Source organism: Caretta caretta, chromosome 15 (assembly GCF_965140235.1).
Source record: "Caretta caretta isolate rCarCar2 chromosome 15, rCarCar1.hap1, whole genome shotgun sequence".
NCBI lineage: Eukaryota > Metazoa > Chordata > Testudines > Cheloniidae > Caretta > Caretta caretta.
The window spans coordinates 30870665-30893439 of record NC_134220.1 but is presented as its reverse complement, the minus strand read 5'-3'; the positions used below and the strand labels follow the sequence as shown (position 1 = coordinate 30893439).

The 22775-nt window shown below is 37.8% G+C and overlaps 1 protein-coding gene across 4 annotated transcripts in view; it reads right to left on the bottom strand.

Annotated features, from left to right (window-relative positions):
- The window catches only part of GRK3 (G protein-coupled receptor kinase 3), a 121703-nt gene that overhangs the window by 62615 nt on the left and 36313 nt on the right, over positions 1-22775 (bottom strand). For all 4 annotated transcript variants that reach the window (XM_048821761.2, XM_048821764.2, XM_048821762.2 and 1 more), the window contains one exon: positions 1765-1838. In XM_048821761.2, coding sequence (XP_048677718.1) covers positions 1765-1838 — 74 coding nt within the window. The remainder of the gene's footprint in view (positions 1-1764; positions 1839-22775) is intronic.

Here is a 22775-nt window from a genome sequence, read left to right as displayed (position 1 = left end):
AGGTCAGACTAGATGATCACATTGGTCCCTTCTGGCCTTAGAATCTATGAATAGCAAGCTTGTCAAGCCCACATTTTTTAACTTCTGAGAACTGTGCAAGTCCACATTTTTCAGCCAACTCTTTGCTGAATGGGTCTGAACTGAGGCAGTCTTCATTTTAACTTTCTTGTCTTTTTATTTTCTGATTTCTGAGTTACTGATTAAACTTTGCAGAAAAGAAGCAGGAAAATATAATAAAATTCAAGTTAAAAAAAAACACAGAGTCCTCATTCTAAAGCAATGTTACATACCTATCTTGCCTAATCCAGGTGAAGTTTCTTGAAGACAAATGGTGATATTCAGGATATTCCATATCAGCCCGTCCTCTAGATCTCAACCAATTAGCGGACTCTTACTTTGCGTTTTTATAATAACAAAAATAATGTAAATGTATATTAAATTGTATACATCTCTCTATAAACCTGTATGCACCACTTGTCTTCTTATATTAGAAACGTACTAAAATGTAGGGACTGTATCAGTCTTCATATGTATATACACAAACAACAGCTGGCACAATGAGGTCAGGTCCTGATTGGTACCCCTGAGTCTACTGTCAAATAAATACTAAATAATAAGATATGCAACTAGGTATGCAACTCGGTGATGTGCAAGATATGCAATTCAGTGATGTCTATGGAGATTGCACGTGCACATCTGCAGGAAGAATACAGCCCCTAAATGCAATTTTAAAAGAAGTACACTGAAGGTTGCTCTTAAAAAAAAAATTTTAATCAATTTGTAAAGAATAAAAAAAAAACCTACAGGCCTGACAGGCCTAACAGTCCAGCCTGCAGCTTGCTTTCAGTTTCAGCTTTAGCAAGAGTCACAGCATCCAGAAATAGCTGGAAATATTTCGCTTCACTACGGTACATACAGTAACTTCACCATACACTCAAGGGAAAAAGGCATTCATGTATCTACACTATTCCAATCATAAATCATGATTCTTCCCCCTCGCTCCTCCATCAGCCTATTGGTATTTTTGAAACCTTCTTTGGGTGCATCGATCTGATAAACGCCATATGGTTAAGATTCAGTCAATATGTTTTTTCTTACATTATCGTTTTCATCAGCCAAAAGCCTGCACGCCCCAGTGGCATTACAAAACCAAAGACCAAATAAACTCAACGTGTCTTCAAGCGAAGGTATCTATTACAACTGCACTTCTTTAAGTGTTTTATTAATCCACTGTTACAGAAACACAAGCAGCTTAATAAAAAGACTTAGTCTCAATATGTTACAGTTATACCAAATAACAGCACAGCTGGAACATAAGCCAGCAAAATAATTTCTCCTTTCAGCATTCCATTTTTTACTGTTTAAATGTGTGATCATTATCAATGTGATACCAAAGAAATCATCGTAATCTCCTTACAAGCATATATGATTTGAAAACTGTACAAAAAAACCAATTAAATACTTTGATCTAACATTCTATTTTAAAAAGCCTCTTATATATGTTTAAAAAGCTAGCGTTGTAAGATCCAAATGTTACTTATCACCATTTCTTATGAATCATTAATCTACTTAAGGAGACTGAAATGTACCAGAACTTTGCATATCATAATACATCCCCCTTTTCCTCCATTCTACCCCCCATCCAGTGCCACCCATATGCTCTTCCTACCAAGCCCATCCCCAAACACAAATACACTTGTTCCTGGCAAGCCAGAAATTAAGCTTATAACATAGAACACCAATAGAAGATAAAAAGTTTCTTACCTCTTCATAAAATTTCAGCTGAGGGACAGCTTCATCAATTTCATTCATACAATAATCTTTAAACAGCAAAAATCCTAAAACAAATAAAAAATACTTTAGAGAGGAAAACATGAATTAACATGGTCACTTCCAGGCAGGATGTATAGTAACCAATATTCTTTTGGAATTTTTTTGTTCCTCTGTAAGTATTGTTAATGGCTGAAGTATATCAATTACAATTATTTAATGTCTGTACAGTATTTTGAAAATGTACAGTAACATAGAAGTATTGCTATTAACTTATTCACCTGAGTTGCATTAAACATAATCCTTTTTCATTTGCTTGTAATTGTATAATATATTCACATTGTGCACTGAAATTTTTTACGCCTGGCCTCTGACCAAAGGTGAATTTTTTTCGGAAAGCTTGAATAATATCCATCTCTGAGCTTTCCACAAACGAGGAGGGAAATTATAGATACATTTTCCTGTTTCAAACCATTCAAACCACATTTTATAGTAATAACAATACCAGCACCACTTTTCTAACCTACTAATACTTAGATCTTTTTTACTCAATATTTCAAATACATTTTGTAAACAACATCGTAACATTAAATTATTTTCAAAGACACTTGTAAAGACTTGAAAACATGACTACTGCAGTCTGTCTGATGATCTGTTCCTTGATTCCCAAGATGGGATGTTGAGCAGAGTGTTTGTCACAAGCAGTGTTCAACAAACATATCATTTTTACGTATACCTGAGCTGAGATCTGCTATCCTGAACTATCTTTTTGCTCAGCTTACCATGGATCTCTCTTGCCAGCGTTAACCGTTATGACTATCTGCAAGACTCTAGGAGCTGTTAGTATGCATGCGTTCAGCTCACTCCAGCAACCAATACCTTTTTCCTTCCTTTCACTTAGTAAGTGCTCACTGAAATCATAACCAATGACAGATGTGGTCATGAAACACTAAGGTACAGTTCAACGGGCTGGGATGCAGACAGACCAGCTCAGATCAAAGCAAAAGGTCAATTCACTTGTTTGTGAAGATCAAAGTAGTATTAAGCATTAGTATGCGTTCAAAGTAATTCACTCGTATGCTAACAGAAATCAATAGAGATGTTGATTGTATTGTTTTCATCTATCTATATCCTGTACTTAATTAACCCTATATCAGAGGTTTGTGTTAGTATTAAGAAGAAAATTTACCTGATGTGTAAACTTCCTGAAAACCAATGCATGTTACCTGAATTGCTCTCACTTATCTATTTCTATAGTAACGTAATGGTAGACAATTGCATAATGTACATCACTAACTGAATTACTTATCAAAAAGAAAAGGAGTACTTGTGGCACCTTAGAGACTAACCAATTTATTTGAGCATAAGCTTTCGTGAGCTACAGCTCACTTCATCGGATGCATCACGAAAGCTTATGCTCAAATAAACTGGTTAGTCTCTAAGGTGCCACAAGTACTCCTTTTCTTTTTGCGAATACAGACTAACACGGCTGTTACTCTGAAACCTTACTTATCAAAGAAATCTTGTGAATGCTAAAGAAGGGCCTAAGGACTTTAGCCTACAAATACGAATTTCAAAGCAAGTGGTCATTGATGCAGGGACCTGAGGTCAAAGACTCAAGATGCACTCTTCATCAAAGGAAGCACCCATGTGGGCGAAGGCACCTGTCAGCGTGTCTTCTGTGAGTAGGATCTATAACTGCTGATATAAGAGAATTATCCTGTATCTCTGGACTGATTAATTCTATCACGGAGGAATACTGAGAAACTGGACAGAGATCTCTAGAGCCATTCAAGGTAACCCTGAGAGATTTATGGAAAGCAGAGATGAAGTAATCTGCTAGTTACCACTTTGGATTTACAAACTTCGACTCAGCTGTTAATATATTTTACCTGCTTTGACTTCTCAATAACTTTCATTTCTTTTCTTAGCTAATACATCTTTAGTTACTTTCCTAAAGAATTGGCTACCAGCATTGTTTTTGGCATGAGATCAAGAGCATCCATTGACTTGAGGTAAGTGATTGGCACTTTGGGTCCAGGAGTGACCTAATACATCGTGATTTTTGGTTTTAATAACCTTTCATCACAAAGTCCAGTTTGACTGGGTGATAAGATTGGCTGGAGAGCCTAAGGAAACTGTCCCTGACTCCCTGGTAAGGCTAATATTTGTTACAGACTTGGTGAAATCAAATTTATAGAATATACCACCAGTTGGGCAGCATCTGCCCTGTTTCCCGACAGTCTGACCTGAGATTGGCATGCACAGTTGTGAGCCACTCCAGACAGTGACACAGCATTAGATTGTTTTTTGTTGGTGATGGTTTTTAGTTGCCAATGTGGTGCATCTTTTACCCCCCATTGTTGTATTTTTTTATTTTATTTTATTTTTAAATTGTGACTTTATTTAGGAAGTTTTAAGAGGTTTACAAATCCTATGCGTGTAAATATGAGAGGAAATACAATATTATTACAGTGAGCTTTTGATTAGAAAAACATTATACAGTAATACAATCATTGGCTCTCCCTATTTAACAGATGTTACCAAGTTACAGAGTAAGCATCTTTACACTAACCATGATATACTGTTTCTAAAAAAGAAAAGGAGTACTTGTGGCACCTTAGAGACTAACCAATTTATTTGAGCATAAGCTTTCGTGATGCATCCGATGAAGTGAGCTGTAGCTCATGAAAGCTCATGCTCAAATAAATTGGTTAGTCTCTAAGGTGCCACAAGTACTCCTTTTCTTTTTGCGAATACAGACTAACACGGCTGTTATTCTGAAACCTGTCATATTGTTTCTAGTGGTTTAATTAAATTGAGTGAAATCTCTGATTACACATATTTAACAAACCAGGCATGTCTAGCAAATGTTACTATTAAAAAAAAAAAAACCTGGACAGGTGTGCTTGGGGTTTTTTTTTGCAGACGAATGTACTTTGACTATTGAATAAATAGTAATCAAATATCTAAGTATTTATTTGTCCTCTATCTTGCTGGGTATAGTACTGGTGCTTTAATTTTTTCATAACAAACACCTCCCATATTTTTTAACCATTTCTCTAGAGACAGACCATGTTTTTTCCAATGAGAAGCTCTCAGTAGCCTAGCAGCTACTAGCAGATGTGGGATGAATTCTTCATTTCCTTTTGTGACCATTTCTTCTAGGAAGCCCCAGGAAGGTTACCAAAGGATCATTTGGTAATAAATATCCAATAATTTGTGATAATTGGTTTTGAATTGCATCCTACTAGTCTTTAGTGACCTGGACATATCTACCATAGATGCATAAAATCTCCTCTTTCCGCACAATTTCTCCAAAATGTATTCCCATTCCATCTATCTATATTTTAACCTGAATGGCATAAGGTACCATTGAAACAGTATCTTAAAGAAATTTTCTTTTATTGTTCTACAGCCAGAATCAGGAGCCCAGAAAGGAGTTGGAGTAAGCCTGAAGAGAGAGCAAGTTTGGAGCAGAGCAAGGAACAGGCAGAAGCAAGAGCAAGACGAGGAACAGAGTTGGACCAAGAGCAAGGCTGGAGCAGGCTAAGGCTTGGGGAGGTGGGGGGTCTCTTGCCCCTGTCAGACAAGAGAGATTTCCAACCCTGGAGTGATGGTGAGCAGACTGAGCTGCTGTTCTTCCTGTGAAGTTGATATACCTGCCCTGAGAGTCACCAGACCAATTCCTGGCTTGTGGATTGGCTGCAGCCTAGCATAGGAGTGAATCACCCTACAATCACTTCTACTAAAGTTAGCTTTCTGTATAAAGCAGCTCTTCCAGGAAGTTGAGGAACACAATGGCTGACTTGAAAGTACTGGTACCATGGAAGAGTGGACAGTTAAAAGTAGTTTTGATCTCTAAATAAGTTAGAAAAGTTTCTTTGCTGAATAGCTGGCTAACCATTTGTATTTCATGGTTTTCCCAGTCTTTAAAGCTCTTTGGTTTGCAATTTGAGTTAAGATCTTGATTGGTTGCAATGGGAGTCATTGGTAAGGGAAAATAACTTATTTTTTCTCAAGTTCTATCGAAAAGCTGTAGAGCGGCATTGGGATGTGTATACATTTCTGGAGGGCATGATATTTTATAAGTCTATGATAGCCTAGTGATATCTTCACTACACAATTTTCTTGTTCAATTAAAAAAAAACAAACAAACAGTATTTGGCTGGGTTAGAGAGCCCCTAGTCCCTTACTGCTTTGAGCTTATTAGCTTGAAAGTACCACAGAACATTTGGAATAGTTAATTCATGCTCCTTCATTGGTCTGTACAAAGTATCTGCACTCTCTCTTTTTCACTCTCTTTTTATGACCTTCTTTCAGGTGCATTATTAGCTTATGTAAGCAGTTTGTGGGGAGGGAAGTGGGGGGAGGTTGTTGTTTTTTGTTTGTTTTACAAAAAACATTTTATATATTTACACTTTCTTCGTCATAACAAAAGGACAAGAACATAGAAAGAACAGTTAATTGTGGATTACCACAACTTTTATTAGCAATTGTAAAAAGACAAAATCTTTCCACATTATTCAGTGGACTAAGGTTTTTCCTTTATAGCCATAAGAGTTTAGAAGGAAATCAAGCTGGCTTTAGTGAGGTTTTTTTTCACCCAGCAAATCCAAGATAACAAAACAAAAATCTCACATAAAAACAATGAAATACAACAAACAGCTTGCTTAAAAAAAAATTAAAAAGGATCCACAGATTTATAATACAGTTCACACATTATTACACACAATGCAAAAAATAATTTTATAGAAGAACATTCTCCAAAAGCCCAGGATCAAGCTCCAGTAGAAATTAACATAAGAACAGAAAAAACATGCATGTTTAAAATTGGGTGAGTCAGCACTAAATTAAAACATGATGAGTTAATTCTCTTGGGAAAGAACAGAATTTAATCTACTTAAGAGACTGAAGTAGAAAACAGTGCTGCCCCTGGTTTAGTTTAGTTACTCTGAGTTTACCAGTTATCTAAATTATTCTTAAATTTTCAAAAGTACATAAGTGACTTAAGAGCCTACAGCCTATTTTCCAGTGACTTAAGAGCCTAAGTTTCAATGAAAGGCAATAATTCTCCGAAGTATCTAAGTCACTTTTGAAAGTGGGACAGACACCCAGGTTATTAAGGGCTTTTGAAAAGTGAAAAATGAAGACCAAAGAGATGACATGAGGAATCTTACTGAGTTTCACTGGGTGGATCCTGGTTGAGGCTAACAGTAAGCCAATTTGATTATCATGTGATTATTTATGGGAATGAAACCAGAAAATTACATTCAACTTCACTGATCTGAGTCTCAAACTTGTGTCAGTTAGTTGTTAGTCATGCTAAAATAAGGCCACAAATCCAAAACTAACACATCTAGTTTATTTACTCATTTTACATGATCATAGAATCATAGAATATAAGGGTTGGAAGGGACCCCAGAAGGTCATCTAGTCCAACCCCCTGCTCAAAGCAGGACCAATTCCCAGTTAAATCATCCCAGCCAGGGCTTTGTCAAGCCTGACCTTAAAAACCTCTAAGGAAGGAGATTCTACCACCTCCCTAGGTAACGCATTCCAGTGTTTCACCACCCTCATAGTGAAAAAGTTTTTCCTAATATCCAATCTAAACCTCCCCCACTGCAGCTTGAGACCATTACTCCTCGTTCTGTCATCTGATACCATTGAGAACAGTCTAGAGCCATCCTCTTTAGAACCCCCTTTCAGGTAGTTGAAAACAGCTATCAAATCCCCCCTCATTCTTCTCTTCTGCAGGCTAAACAATCCCAGCTCCCTCAGCCTCTCCTCATAACTCATGTGTTCCAGACCCCTAATCATTTTTGTTGCCCTTCGCTGGACTCTCTCCAATTTATCCACATCCTTCTTGAAGTGTGGGGCCCAAAACTGGACACAGTACTCCAGATGAGGCCTCACCAATGTCGAATAGAGGGGAATGATCACGTCCCTCGATCTGCTCGCTATGCCCCTACTTATACATCCCAAAATGCCATTGGCCTTCTTGGCAACAAGGGCACACTGCTGACTCATATCCAGCTTCTCGTCCACTGTCACCCCTAGGTCCTTTTCAGCAGAACTGCTGCCTAGCCATTCGGTCCCTAGTCTGTAGCTGTGCATTGGGTTCTTCCGTCCTAAGTGCAGGACCCTGCACTTATCCTTATTGAACCTCATCAGATTTCTTTTGGCCCAATCCTCCAATTTGTCTAGGTCCTTCTGTATCCTATCCCTCCCCTCCAGCGTATCTACCACTCCTCCCAGTTTAGTATCATCCGCAAATTTGCTGAGAGTGCAATCCACACCATCCTCCAGATCATTTATGAAGATATTGAACAAAACCGGCCCCAGGACCGACCCTTGGGGCACTCCACTTGATACCGGCTGCCAACTAGACATGGAGCCATTGATCACTACCCGTTGAGCCCGACAATCTAGCCAGCTTTCTACCCACCTTATAGTGCATTCTTCGAGCCCATACTTCCTTAACTTGCTGACAAGAATACTGTGGGAGACCGTGTCAAAAGCTTTGCTAAAGTCAAGAAACAATACATCCACTGCTTTCCCTTCATCCACAGAACCAGTAATCTCATCATAGAAGGCGATTAGATTAGTCAGGCATGACCTTCCCTTGGTGAATCCATGCTGGCTGTTCCTGATCACTTTCCTCTCATGCAAGTGCATAGCCCAACCTTAATTACACTGAAATCAAAGGGGGTTCTGCTACTGACTTCAGTAGAAACAAAACCACATAAAATGTAATGCCAGAAGAAAAACTGAGAACCACAGAGTTGGGTGATTTAATTAACAATGCTGCTGAAACATGAGTGAAGTTTAGATAAGCTATTACCAGCAGGACAGTGGGGTGGGAGGAGGTATTGTTTCATATTCTCTGTGTATATATAAAGTCTGCTGCAGTTTCCACGGTACACATCTGATGAAGTGAGCTGTGGCTCACGAAAGCTCATGCTCAAATACATTGGTTAGTCTCTAAGGTGCTACAAGTACTCCTTTTCTTTTTGCGAATACAGACTAACACGGCTGTTACTCTGAAACCTGACCTCTGAAACTAAACTGCAATACTGCTAATGTATTCAGATTATCACTTTACTCCCACGAGAAAAAGACAGGAGAGAGAGCAGGAGGAAGACCGCTCCTGAGGATGTGTCAAGCAGAAAAAGAAAATCTTGATTTGTAATGTGCAAAGTTAAGGCTGCTATTATCAATCTACAGCAGCAGCACGGAGGAGGGTCTGTTCTCCCATGGACAAATACCTAACTCCTTTTAACATCAGTGAGAGTTTCACATTCCAATCTGAATGGACACTAGTGAATAATTTTGAGAACAAAAAAAACCAACAAACAATGAACACAAAATAATTATGAGACTGTCATATGTATCACAGGTAATGGAACAAACCCCAGGGTGGGATAACTATGTTTGGAAGTAGCTTGTTTATTATAACAATAGATGGCAGCAAAGGGCCTCTACAGTTGGCTTTGTAGCTTGGCAGCTGACAAGTTTTCCCAGTCCATGAGCTCCTCAATGTGGTGGCAGTATTGTCTCAGTCAGAGACAAGATAAGCCTCTTTAAATCACAAACATTTAATTGGAAAAGCCTACTAATTCCTAGCCATTTTAAATGTTAAATCCAAAGGCAACATACTTTACATTCAAACTTGTTTCTTTCTAACATTCTCCATATCCTCATTAAACAACAGAGATTCTAGTCACCACAAATACATCTTACTTATTATTTAGAACTTTGTTAATCTTTGAACAATAGAAAACAACTGATTAGAAATGATAGAATTATCTATGAGATATTATGTAGCTCACAGCGAAGCGATGGGAAAATCATATTGTGCAGAAGAAGGCTTATTGGACATGGAAAAGACATTTTCAACCATACACTTGAAAGAAAGATACCTTTAAAGTTGATTTGATATTAGCTCTGGTATCAAACCAACACTTGTCCCACTCTGTAAAGAAACAATACACAACAAATTTGAGAGTACAAAAGTTTTTCTCTCTCTTTTCTTTCCAGCAGGTAGGTTGACCAAAGGACCAGATTTGATTTAAATATCTTTTGTCTTTCAGTTTTATTCTCAACACAAAGAGTTGAAACTTAACTAATAGCGGATTACCAAATTATAGTTTAATCAAATATTTTTGAGTTAAACAACCTTAAAATACATTTTCCTTCCTTTTTCAAAATAAAATACCATGTTACAACTTACAGCAAAGCTTTATTTTAAGTTACTTAAAAACAGAATTATAACAGAAATGCTAACACAAGTTAAAAAGCATGCTGTTAACATGAATCATAATTAGAAAAATTGAAAACACAAAATAAGAAAAGACATTAATTTAGAAACAACTTAATCAGGAATCATTCAACATTCAGTCATGTAGCTTTAGCATTAAAATCACCAATAATCCCTAGCAAAAAATGCCATGAAGTCCACATGCTATGATTGTTAGATTATTGTTAGGTTTCAGAGTAGCAGCCGTGTTAGTCTGTATTCGCAAAAAGAACAGGAGGACTTGTGGCACCTTAGAGACTAACCAATTTATTTGAGCATAAGCTTTCGTGAGCTACAGCTCACTTCATCGGATGCATAAAGTGGAAAATGCAGTGAGGATGTTTTATACACACAGACCATGAAAAAATGGGTGTTTATCACTTCAAAAGGTTTTCTCTCCCCCCACCCCACTCTCCTGCTGGTAACAGCTTATCTAATGTGATCACTCTCCTTACAATGTGTATGATAATCAAGGTGGGCCATTTCCAGCACAAATCCAGGGTTTAACAAGAACGTCTGAGGAACGGTGGGGGGGGGGGGGGGGAACAAGGGGAAATAGGTTACCTTGTATAATGTATAGATCATTGTTTTCACTCAATCACTTCAGAAAAATATCCTGCACTCTTCCACTCCCTATATGAAATTAAATATAATGAGCTTCCTCTATAGGGTGACCAGATGTCCCGATTTTATAGGGACAGTCCCTATTTTTGGGTCTTTTTCTTATATAGGCTCCTATTACCCCACCCCGTCCCGACTTTTCACATTTGCTGTCTGGTCACCCTCCTCCTCTATCACAAACAATGCATTTATTCTATTTCTAGATCACTTTTGCTGATGTTGCTTTTCCATGTAAGCAACTGCTGTAGTTGCCATGAGATGTTATGGGGAAGGGAAGTAGTCCATGCATATCAAAAATGGAATTGGACATGATCAAGAAGCAAGACTCTCTATTAACATGTGGCCAATAATATGAAAAAGTTTGAGAACTGCTAAAGTCTTGTAATATGTTCAGACACATAATACACCAGAACTGTAGGAAATAATGTGGCATTTATTACTGGATCTGTGGGCAACCCTTGCTTTGTTTGACTCAGCAGTGAAAATATTTGAGGGTGAGGAAATATTGTAATTTTTCTTTTGTCTCTTAGAAAATAATACATATCTATTCTGATAACATAAAAGAATCCAGTGGATGTTGCATTTGGGCGGGGAGAGGATCATTCTGTCCTGGTTAAATTAAAATAAACCACAGAAGAATCATCCCTACCATCTAATGCACAGGAAAATGCTTTTTCTAGGTTGATTGACTTTAATGTTTTTCGTAGGAGAAAATTTAATACAATACCATATTGTAGCCTGATATAAACATACTTCAGCCTGAGGTTATACAATAGGTGCAATCTATTGGTTCAAATGTTTGCTGAAGTGTAGAGAAAACTACTGTATTATAGTTTTTAAAAGACAAAACAAGACAAAAGCAGTCTTGTCTGGACAGAGGGAGGACAAAATCATTTCAACAATAACAACGTTTCTTACTATTAAGAAAAGATCAATAGTGATCACCTTATGCACTATCAAGAAATAATACAGCCAGCATATTGAATCTGAAGAATTTCATATATTTAAAAAAAAAAAAAGGCTCTTCTAAATTGCCCACATTTTTTAACCAATGTGACAGATCATCACTTTTGCAATATTAGATCTAACAAAAGCAATCAAGTACTGATCACAAACCACACATTTAGGCTTGGAAGGGTCAGGTTTTTACTGGTAAATGTTGGAAAATGTCAATTTCACGGTACACGCATCAATAATTATAGAAATTTCCAGATAGGCAAAGTAATAAAAATGGTGCTTGAGATCTTTATTAGAGTTTGATTTAAGGATATTTATTTTGTACATATTGATGTGATGTTGACAATTTGTTTTAATGGATATAAAGCTTTAACTTTTTGAATCTCAACATCTACTGTCATTAAATAATTACAGTCTGACTTCCTCACTGTCTGACTCCCCCACATAATTTCCCACAACTGCAAAAATTTAAATGGACAAAAATAAAAAAGCTTTAAAATAAAAATCAATAGTAGCTGTCAAACTTATTTTAAAAATCTAATTTTTCCAAAGCATACACATATTCTTTGAAACTCCCCTATCCTTAAACTTTAACAGATTACATAGGAAACCCATATTTAACAGATCAAAGCAATAAAATAAAAAAATCATCCATACGTATGACTCTGTGAGTCATTTGTTATCACAGCCTACAAAAGCATGTCTTAGAATTCAAAGCTTACTGTCTATTCACATATCAGAGTGGTTGATCAGCCTTTTGGGGAACTATTATCTTTAGCTTTAGTTAGGATCCAACTTGGATTTCAAATTTACATATGCTTTGTCCTACTGGGTTGCCCCTGATTTAGCCAGTTATCGTGAAGATGCAATAATCCCCAAGTCCATAGTGGGATTCTGATTAGAAATCTTCAATGCCATGCTTCATTCAGGTAATTTATTTACATGTCATTCTGAAGTTTAAATCTCTTTGTCTGTGATCAGGATGGAAGTCTCACTAGACCAGGCTTCTTGAGGAGACTCCCAAGACTTCCTGCTTTCGGCCCAGCAAGAATCACCTTTTTTGAGTTTATGACATTTTAAAAAATTTAGAAGTAAAGCACATTTTTTCAACCTTTAAGATTACTTTGATCTTAGGAAATTTAAAAAAAAAGTTTGACTAAGTTTTATTTTACTTGAACCAGATCACCCCATTTCTCATAGAACTCTGCCTCCTCCTTCTCTGATACTCTAGGGGAGACAATGTTAGGATATGCTCAGAGAGTTCTCTCTGGCTCACATCGGAAACAGATTGACCAGCCAGCTACAGGAAAACCTAAAGGGGCCGTATACCTCGCCAGTTATTCAGTTACTGGTACTAATGAGTATTGTTTATTACAAAGTATGGGTAATTAACATTGAAAAGTACAATAAAATAAAAATGCTAGTATGGAAACTGAGCACATATTGATACAGGTTGACATCTAGAAAGCAAACTGCATCCTCTTCCAAAATAAATGCTTTTTTATTTATATGGCCCATCAACTTTGTTACTTTTGCATAGTTGTTGAAGAAGCTTAAACAGAAGCACAGAAGGCAGGGCTGGCTCTAAGTTTTTGCCGCCCCAAGCAAAAAATTTGCCCCAAGCTCCAAGACCATAACTGCCCAAGCAAAAAAAAAAAAAAAGGATAAAAGGATGGCCGGAATGCCACCCCAAGCACGTGCTTGCTTTGCTGGTGCCTAGAGCTGATCCTGACAGAAGGACAGGTTGTTTACCAGTGACTAGAGTTCTTTGCGTATGCTGTCTCTGCATACCCACACTGGAGGAATTACAGGCTAGGATTCACAAGTCCACATAATAGTTTGTTTAATTTGTAACATTTATCTTAATTTCCATTTTCTTTATGTGGGGGACTATAGGCAAAAGGACTTTTATATCTGACCACTGAGTGTTGCCTTAGACCTTACTTCATCTATCCAATTGATAAATTTCTGTTGTGAACATTACAAAAGCTAAAAAATTGCAAGTGAAATTCATATTTGTGGATCTCTCAGCAGCTACATTTACAGAACTAAAGCTCATTTGCTAAATATTTTAATTTGGTTTGTACATGATAGAAAGAATGAACACCACACAGCAAAATAATGCTGAATTAATTGGACCTGTATTTGAACAATGAACTAAGGAAGACTACAGTCATGCAATTACTGAAGTATTAAGAGGCTATTAAAAAGTGGCACAAACAGTGATGAATGCAGTCAAAGAAAAATCTCTGGCATGTTCCCAGCAACCAGCTCATTACTCAAAAGAAAACAAAGGCAGCTGCTGGAAGGAGGAGAGTGTGAAAATATACCAGCAAAAAATTTCTATCAATGCCATGCTAAATATTTTCATCCTATTTAGACTTTCCCAAATTTTACACTGTGTTATTATAGAAAAGTAAAGGTTGGTGGCAGCACTGTGTGAGGAACAACAACATTTTTTGTACCTGCCTCCATTACACTGATCTCTTCTTGCTAGCTTTGCATTTTCTCCCAACTTGCTAGCTTTTCATTTTCTCATAGTGCTAGGAGTAACTGACAAGAGCCAGGAGCTAAGGAGGATAAGACCGGTTTCAGATGGTTAAGGGAATAATAAGTAGAAGTAACTGGATGAAACTGCATAAAGAAAACTGAATTACTAAACATTTATTAAAGATAAATAGAATAGTTAATTGTATTAATTATTCCTGAAAGTGTACAATGAATATTTGGAAAAATGCAAAAGTAAAGCCAATTACAGTGAGAAGCAGCTCCTTCCTCCCACTCCCCCACCCCAAATTTACTGAAGTGCCATTGCTCGAATTGTTCACAATTAGGCTGGATAAAATACTTGAGAATCTACCATAGAAAACAGACAATAAGCAATGTAACCCAAACAGCTCCTTAGCCAAACTGCATCCTTCTACTCCTAGATACGGATGGAAAAGACTGTGAGAAAACTCAGTTCTGGAAAACAGAAATTAGACTTCATATACATACATGATACTTCATATCAACTTCCCAGTTCAAAACCTTCTTTGATTCCAGATCAGTTTCACTCAATATTGCACCCTCAGCAAGTTTGCAGATGACATTAAACTGGGAGGAGTGGCAGATATGCTGGAGGGTAGGGACAGGATACAGCAGGACCTAGATAAATTAGAGGACTGGGCCAAAAGAAATCTGATGAGGTTCAACAAGGACAAGTGCAGAGTCCTGCACTTAGGACGGAAGAATCCCATGCACCGCTACAGACTAGGGGTCAAATGTCTAGGCAGGAGTTCTGCAGAAAAGGACCTAGGGGTGACAGTGGACGAGAAGCTGGATATGAGTCAGCAGTGTGCCCTTGTTGCCAAGAAGGCCAATGGCATTTTGGGATGTATAAGTAGGGGCATAGCGAGCAGATCGAGGGACGTGATCGTTCCCCTCTATTCGACATTGGTGAGGCCTCATCTGGAGTACTGTGTCCAGTTTTGGGCCCCACTACAAGAAGGATGTGGAAAAATTGGAAAATGTCCAGCGGAGGGCAACAAAAATGATTAGGGGATGACTTATGAGGAGAGGCTGAGGGAACTGTGAATGTTTAGTCTGCGAAAGAGAAGAATGAGGGGGGATTTGATAGCTGCTTTCAACTACCTGAAAGGGGGTTCCAAAGAGGATGGCTCTAGACTGTTCTCAGTGGTAGCGGATGACAGAACGAGGAGTAATGGTCTCAAGTTGCAGTGGGGGAGGTTTAGGTTGGATATTAGGAAAAAATTTTTCATGAGGAGGGTGGTGAAGCACCGGAATGCATTACCTAGGGAGGTGGTGGAATCTCCTTCCTTTGAAGTTTTTAAGCTCAGGCTTGACAAAGCCCTGGCTGGGATGATTTAGTTGGGGATTGGTCCTGCTTTGAGCAGGGGGTTGGACACTAGATGACCTCCTGAGGTCCCTTCCAACCCTGATATTCTATGATTCTGTATTTAGGAAAAAATGGTAACTGTTTTATTAAAAAAAAGATAAAGCATTTTTATCTCAGTGATGTACCCACAAGCAGAATGCTTAGTGAAAGAAGCTGAGGGAAACAGTATACATGCCTACTGTTTCCAAACAACGGAGTCTGCCTTTCCACTTATTGGGTGCTGTGCCTGGCCCACACGTGCAACTCACTGCCAAGAATGTGGCAAGACAATTTTGCTGAATTTTTTAAAAAGGGGTCCAGGAAAAGCACTTGACCATAATATCTGCTCCCGAACCTGGACACAGTGTCAATATTTCGGGTGACTGGGTAACAAAACGGCAGATGAAATTTAACACTGATAAATGAAAAGTAATGCACATTGGAAAAAAAAATCCCAACTATACATAGACAAAGATGGGTTCTAAATTAGCTATTACCACCTAATAAAGAGATCTTGTAGCTGCCATGGATAGTTCTCTGAAAACTTCTGTTCAATGTGCAGCAGCAGTCAAAAAGGCTAACTGTATATTCGGAACTACTAGGAAAGGAATAGAAAGAAGACAGAAAATATCATAATGCCACTATAGAATTACATGGAACCCCCCCACACTTTGAATACAGTATCCAGCTCTGGTCACATCATCTCAAAAAGAGTATAGCAGAACTGGAAAAAGTTCAGAGAAGGGCAACAATGTATGGAGCAGCTTCCGTACAAGAGGAGATTAAAAAGTTTAGGGCTGTTCAGATTAGAAAAGAGACGGCTAAGGGGAGATATGTTAGTGGTCTATAAAATTATGAATGAAGAGGAAAGAATAAATAAAGAAGTACTATTCACACTTGTACACAAAAACCAGGGTCATCCAATGAAATTTATAGGCAGCCGGTTTAATATAAACAGAAGGAAATACTTTTTCACACAACGCACAATTAACATGCAATGCACTGCCATGGGTTGATGTGATGGCCAAAGGTTAACTGGGTTCAAAAAAGAACTGGATAAGTTCATGGTGGATAGATCTATCAATTGCTAGAAGCCAAGATGGTCAGGGACACAACCTCATGCTCAGGGTGACAGCAAACCTCTGGCTACCAGAAGACAGGTGTGAGGTGTGTATCACTCCATCCACTCTGTACACTACCCCAGAAGCTCTGACACTGATCACTGTCGGAGACAGAATATTAGGCAAGAAGGACTATGGTCTGAGCTCTTATGTGCTTAGGTATTCAACCCACATGACTTCAGGTGTCAATTACTCCTTTCAGGGACCGATAAGGAAATTTCCTCCTTCCTGAACAGCACTGTACAGTACCAATTCCACAGGTGCAAATATAGTTCTTCAAGTTTGCTCTAAAGGCCTTCAGGCATAAAGAACCACATGCTGGTGGTATTAGCAGGATATTATATAAAATGAGACACAAGCATTCCCTGAGACATATGTTTTGACTGCCTAATCTCAGAGGCGCTAAATTTTGCCACATAAAACTTGCTAGTTAGCGCACACAGTGTCTTTCTTATGATGGGACAGGACCCAAGAATGGGAATCTACAGAGGACAGTATAACATTCGAAGTAACACATTCTAGAACCTATGTGGTACATTCCACACAAACACTTTCCTTTGAAAGAAGGCTTTCTATGTTTTAAAAGGATAAACTGCAACTAACACATAAGAACCTACAGGGGAAAAGAACTGGTTCCTTGAATATCATTCTCTTTCTTTAAACAGATAATAAAAACAGGTGCATATTTCACCTTACAGTTAAGTATGTGAGGTTATTTCATCCACCAAAACACAAGTTTCCCATATCACTTCCAAATATGACTCATAGTTTATAACTGGAACAAACATATTCTATGTAGATCCAAGTACAATGTGATACCATCAGAACAAGTAACAGAAGCACTGCCAGATACATTGTTTTTATGATGAAAATATTAAAATCTCAACTAGACCATGAACACTGGATAACCAATTACTGAACTCAAGAATAGCTCTGCAGTGGAATACTTGTCTAATTCTACTCACATTGTAACTAACAGGAGTTTTATGCAGTGCTGCTGTAGCCATGTTGGGCCCGGGATATTAAAGAGACAAGGTGGGTGAGGAAATATCTTTTACTGGACCAACTTCTGTTGGTGAGAGACACAAGCTTTGAAGCTTACACAGAGCTCTTCTTCAGGTCTATGAAACATACTCAAGAGTGTCACAGCTAAATACAAGGTGGAACAGACTGTTTACTATTCAAGGTGAAGTGGCCCATTAATACCCCTCCAGTCAGAGGGCAGAAAGGAGGGAATTTTTTGTGGGTTATAAATTGTTATAAGCAGCCATAAATCCAGAGTCTGTATTCAGTCCATGATTTTTAGTACCTAGCAAAGTTTTGAATTTAAATTCCCAGGCTCATCTTTTGAAGGTGTTGTGCAAATTTCCTTTGAGAAGGAGAACTGAGAGGTCAGATATTGAGTGATCGTTTTGTGAAAAGAGTTCACCCAGAGCTGATATGGGATTTTTGTCTTTTATCATTCTATCTACCTTATCACACCCACACTAGCATCAACTTCCTGGATAATACGATCAGCTTCAACAGTGGAACCCTGCAGACAAACTATATATCAGAAACCCACAGATCACAACACCTACATTCACAGACCCAGTAAATACCCCAAACACATCAAGAAACCTGTAATCTACAGCCAGGCACTCAGATACCAAAGAATATGCCCCAAGGAAAAAGTCCAAGATAGAAATCATAACACACTTAAAATCGCCTTGGACACTCCACCAAAGAAACAGATTGCATCATGAAACGGGCCACACACATACCTCAAGAGAACCTGCTCCAATATGGAAATAAAACACCCTTCGACAGCACACCCCTAGTTGTCACCTACCATCCTACGCTGGAACCCATATGTGGTATCATTGAACAATTACAGCCCATACTCGATGGGGACCACATCCCAAAAGAGATCTTTCCTGGACCCGCTCTTCTGGCCTTCAAACAACCCCCCAACCTCTCCAAGCTCATCATCAGAAGCAACCTCCCACAGACCAGGACACACCAACTAGCCTAATAAAAAATATTACCTCACCCCCCTTGTCTCTCTAATGCAGTGGTTTTCAACGTTTTTAAATTTTCAGACCTCTAAAAATTTTCAAATGGAGGTACAGACCTCTTTGGAAATCTTAGACAGTCTGTGTACCCCCAGAGGTCTGTGGACTACAGGTTGAAAACCTCTACTCTAATGGAAGTGTTACCATTTGACTTCAGTGAAGCAAGCCTAGGTCCTAAGAGCCCAGATTTGGATAGTAATTTTTTTTTATATTGCTCCTGGGACAGTGCATTTTTTCCAGAGTACAATAGCTCATTTTAAATTTGACTGCCAGGAATCAAATTATTTCAGAATTTTCTTTATATATTTTAATATTAGGTGATATTTACCTTCCATATGGTCAACATTAATTGCATGCACTTTGGAGAACATATAAGGAAAGTATAGTTCACTTTTTCTGTTGATTCAACAAGTTATCAGCCTTTGAAAGAAAACAAGCTTTTTATCACATTCTATTAGGTTCATCTTCAAAAACAAACATGCTACTCACGCCTTCTTTAGTCTTGCTTTGTTTTTCACAACTTGCGTAATTGCCCTTTGCGAGTCGGACACGTAATCAGATGTTATGCTATATGAACTTTTAAATTTTTCCATCATGCCCCAAATTCAGGCAGCAATTCAAACTAAAGTTCACAGTAAGAACAGAATGCCACAGCCCTGGTTTTTTCACCCTTAATGAGTTCATCTCATTGTCAGGAGCCAATCTTCTTTTAAGTGTTTTAAATTGAAAATTTACTAATTGGAAACTACAACTCTCAAATCAATAGCCAAACTAACTGACAGAAGCAACGTTGAATAAATGACAACAGTAGGAAGTTCAAGAACTAATGAGTAGCACAATGAGCTCAGTAAACTACACATAGAAAAAGATGATCAAGACACAGAAAGCAAAAATTAAAGATGATAATTTAATATTATGAACCTGAAATTATGTTTAGTAGAAAGGATTGTTTTGTTTTTTATAGTTTTTGCCTGAAAGAATGCTTCTACCTATACTATGTACAATATATAGAACAACTAGATCAGTGTCTGTTAGGAGCAAAAAATACAATGCATATTTTTCTGCCTTTCCTGTTGTTACTTAAAATATAGACCACATCAACAATATATACGGGAGTACAATATCATATGGCTCTAGATTTCCACTCTCTAAATAATGTTTTCATAACCTAAAGTCTTTTGAAAATATTTCTTTCTTATATTTATGCACAAAATATCAACCAGCTCTGACAAGTTATCAGATGGCACAAAATGCAGGAACTGTTTCCACAGAAATGCTGAGATACTGTTCAAATGACTTCTGGCTTTCCAAGACTTGTTTCCCCTTCATACACATTGCACTATAGAGAGCTCCACTTCTATATCTATCTTACATTGGACTTTCTTCAATCGACCTATGATTTTTAAATCACAAATGGAGGAATTTGATATCTTTTCTCATTACCTGAAATTAGTATTCTGTAGCCTGATTTCAGAAACTCTGGGTGAAATCCTGATTCCAGGGAAATCAATGGCAAAACTCCCAATCACTTCAATGGAGCAAGGATTTTACCCTTTATTATTTGTTATTGATTGGCATCAGGAAATGTGAGACTGGGTACAGTCAGGTACAGTTTATAATTATCCTAAAACTGTAATTGCTACCCCGACCTTGCCAGTGGCTCTATATTTAGGAGCTTACTATCATTTATATCTGGTTTATCAACTCTATTTTTGTTATACTAAAGCACACATCCCCCTATGAAGTTACCATGTGGTTTCTATGCCTTCCATTCTACTTTGTTCATCACTCCCCTCTAGCTGCCTGACAGATAATCTTGGATACCTTGAGGTGGGTTACCATGGATATGCAGTGATTCCATGACAGGCTGTGAGCTCTTCTCAAGCAGCCATAGACTAGCACGTTTATTCACTGGACATTTAACATAGTTGGTTTATTTTATTTTCTTCTAGCAATTTTGTATCCAATCCTCTGCAAATGCCACTGCTTTACATAAGCTTGCTTCTTTTTAGCTGCAATAATGCTAAATTCTTGTGTTCTAAAGTGACGTCTATGGGCCTTATCCTGCTACCCTTACTCATGCTGAGTATTACCTTACTCCACAGGAAGTCCTACTGAAAACAACTATTAATGCAGGAAGGTATTACTCGACATGATTAAGAATGGGAGAACTGGGCCTTGCTTTGCAAATATGTACTATTTTTGCTAGACATTTAATTGTCATTAAGATGAGCTGTTTCCTTTATGATCTCTGTAATTGACATCCCCTTTGCTGTTTTTTTTTTAAATATATTCTCTCCTTTCCTCTTTTCACTTATAAATTGGTGGGGCATATTTAAGAGTGAAGGTATCTTCTCATTTTAAGCCTAATATTCAACGCACACACTCTTAACTTTATCAAAGCCAATGTACTTTCAATTTCATATGCCACATTACATCCCAGAGTAGAATTCTGTGGAAACTTTAAAAAAAATTCCTTTAGTTTTAATTACTATGGATACAAAATGGTTTATTTTCATATCTGGAAAACTTATTCATCAGGTAAGGGATGAGGTGAGAGGAAGCTCACCTCAAAGTTTGATTAGTCTAGAGCCCAAATAGCAACATCAGAAAGTATCTCTGAATTTGTCCCTATCAGAAATTATTTGAATTATATTAAACAGAATTCTGTATAATGCTCAGAATCAAAGAGGGCATCACAGCAGAACATGTGGTGCTACTGCACCAAGGTCTCACCAAAAATCACGAAAAGCTAGCGGCCTAAATAGAACTGGCATTACGTTAAACCCTATGGATTAATTTAGTCACCCCATTCAAGGCACCTGGACGCTTTGCTACACTTCAAATGTCACTTCTTCATTTTCATTAAACTGCAGCATCTTGAGCAGAATGTCAATTAATCTAATGCTATAGAATAGCCAGAATTACAAAAACAAAGCAAAACAAAAAACATACCCGGGACGGGACTTGGAAACAAATCTTGGAAAAAAGTCTACTGATCCAATACTGATTAGAATTTTACCAACATCACCATATAAATTAGATTAAAACACTTTCTTTCAGAATAACAAGGACATGGGGATTACAGTGGACGAGAAGCTAGATATGAATCAACAGTGCTATGCTGCCAGTGTTATGTTGCCAAGAAGGCTAACAGCATATTGGGCTGCATTAGCAGAAGCATTGCCAGCAGATGGAGGGAAGTGATTATTCCCCTCTATTTGGCACTGGTGAGGCCACATCTGGAGTATTGCATCCAGTTTTGGGCCCCCACTACAGAAAGGATGTGGACAAACTGGAGAGGCCAGCGGAGGGCAACGAAAATTATTAGGGGGCTGAAATTACAAGGAGATGCTGAGGGAACTGGGCTTAGTTAGTCTGCAGAAAAGAAGAGTGAGGGGGGATTTGACAGAATTCCAAATGCCTGCAAAAGGAGATCCACATGCACACAGAAGGCTAAATATCAAAGATTAATTCAACGCTGAAGTTGTGAAAGAAAAATAACTGATCTACTGAAGAAAGAAAGCATCTAACGAGAGTGTTGAGGTTTATTTTGTAATGACAACTAAATTGTGTGATTGAAAAAAGTTGTAAAAACCCTGCACTTTAAAAAGACAACTATATTCAAATCAAGGCATTTCATTTCAGCTATTTGGTTGTTACAGAGAATATGAGTTAAATTCCTTAACTAAGTGTCACCTCAAGAAAAACGGATAATTTTTTTAATAGCAAATAAATATGAAACATGAAATCCCCATTTTCACATTAATTTGCGGTACTCAAATAATCCCATTCTTGTTATTTTGTCAGTCTCCCTGCATCCCAGGCATTGATGTTACTGTGAAGAAATGGGTTACAGTTCAATTTATCTCCTTTCATCATTTGTTGTTGACAAATACACAATGAAGTAACACCATTTCTGGATTTGCTAAAGGCAAATCAGAATCTAAAATGATCAGGTGTGACTGAGAAGCACTGAACTGACAGACAAATATACTCTTGCCTTTATTTATGAGACTGTGAAAAGAAAGTATTGATAGTGGGGAACTGACGTTTCTCAAAATAACTCATTCTGT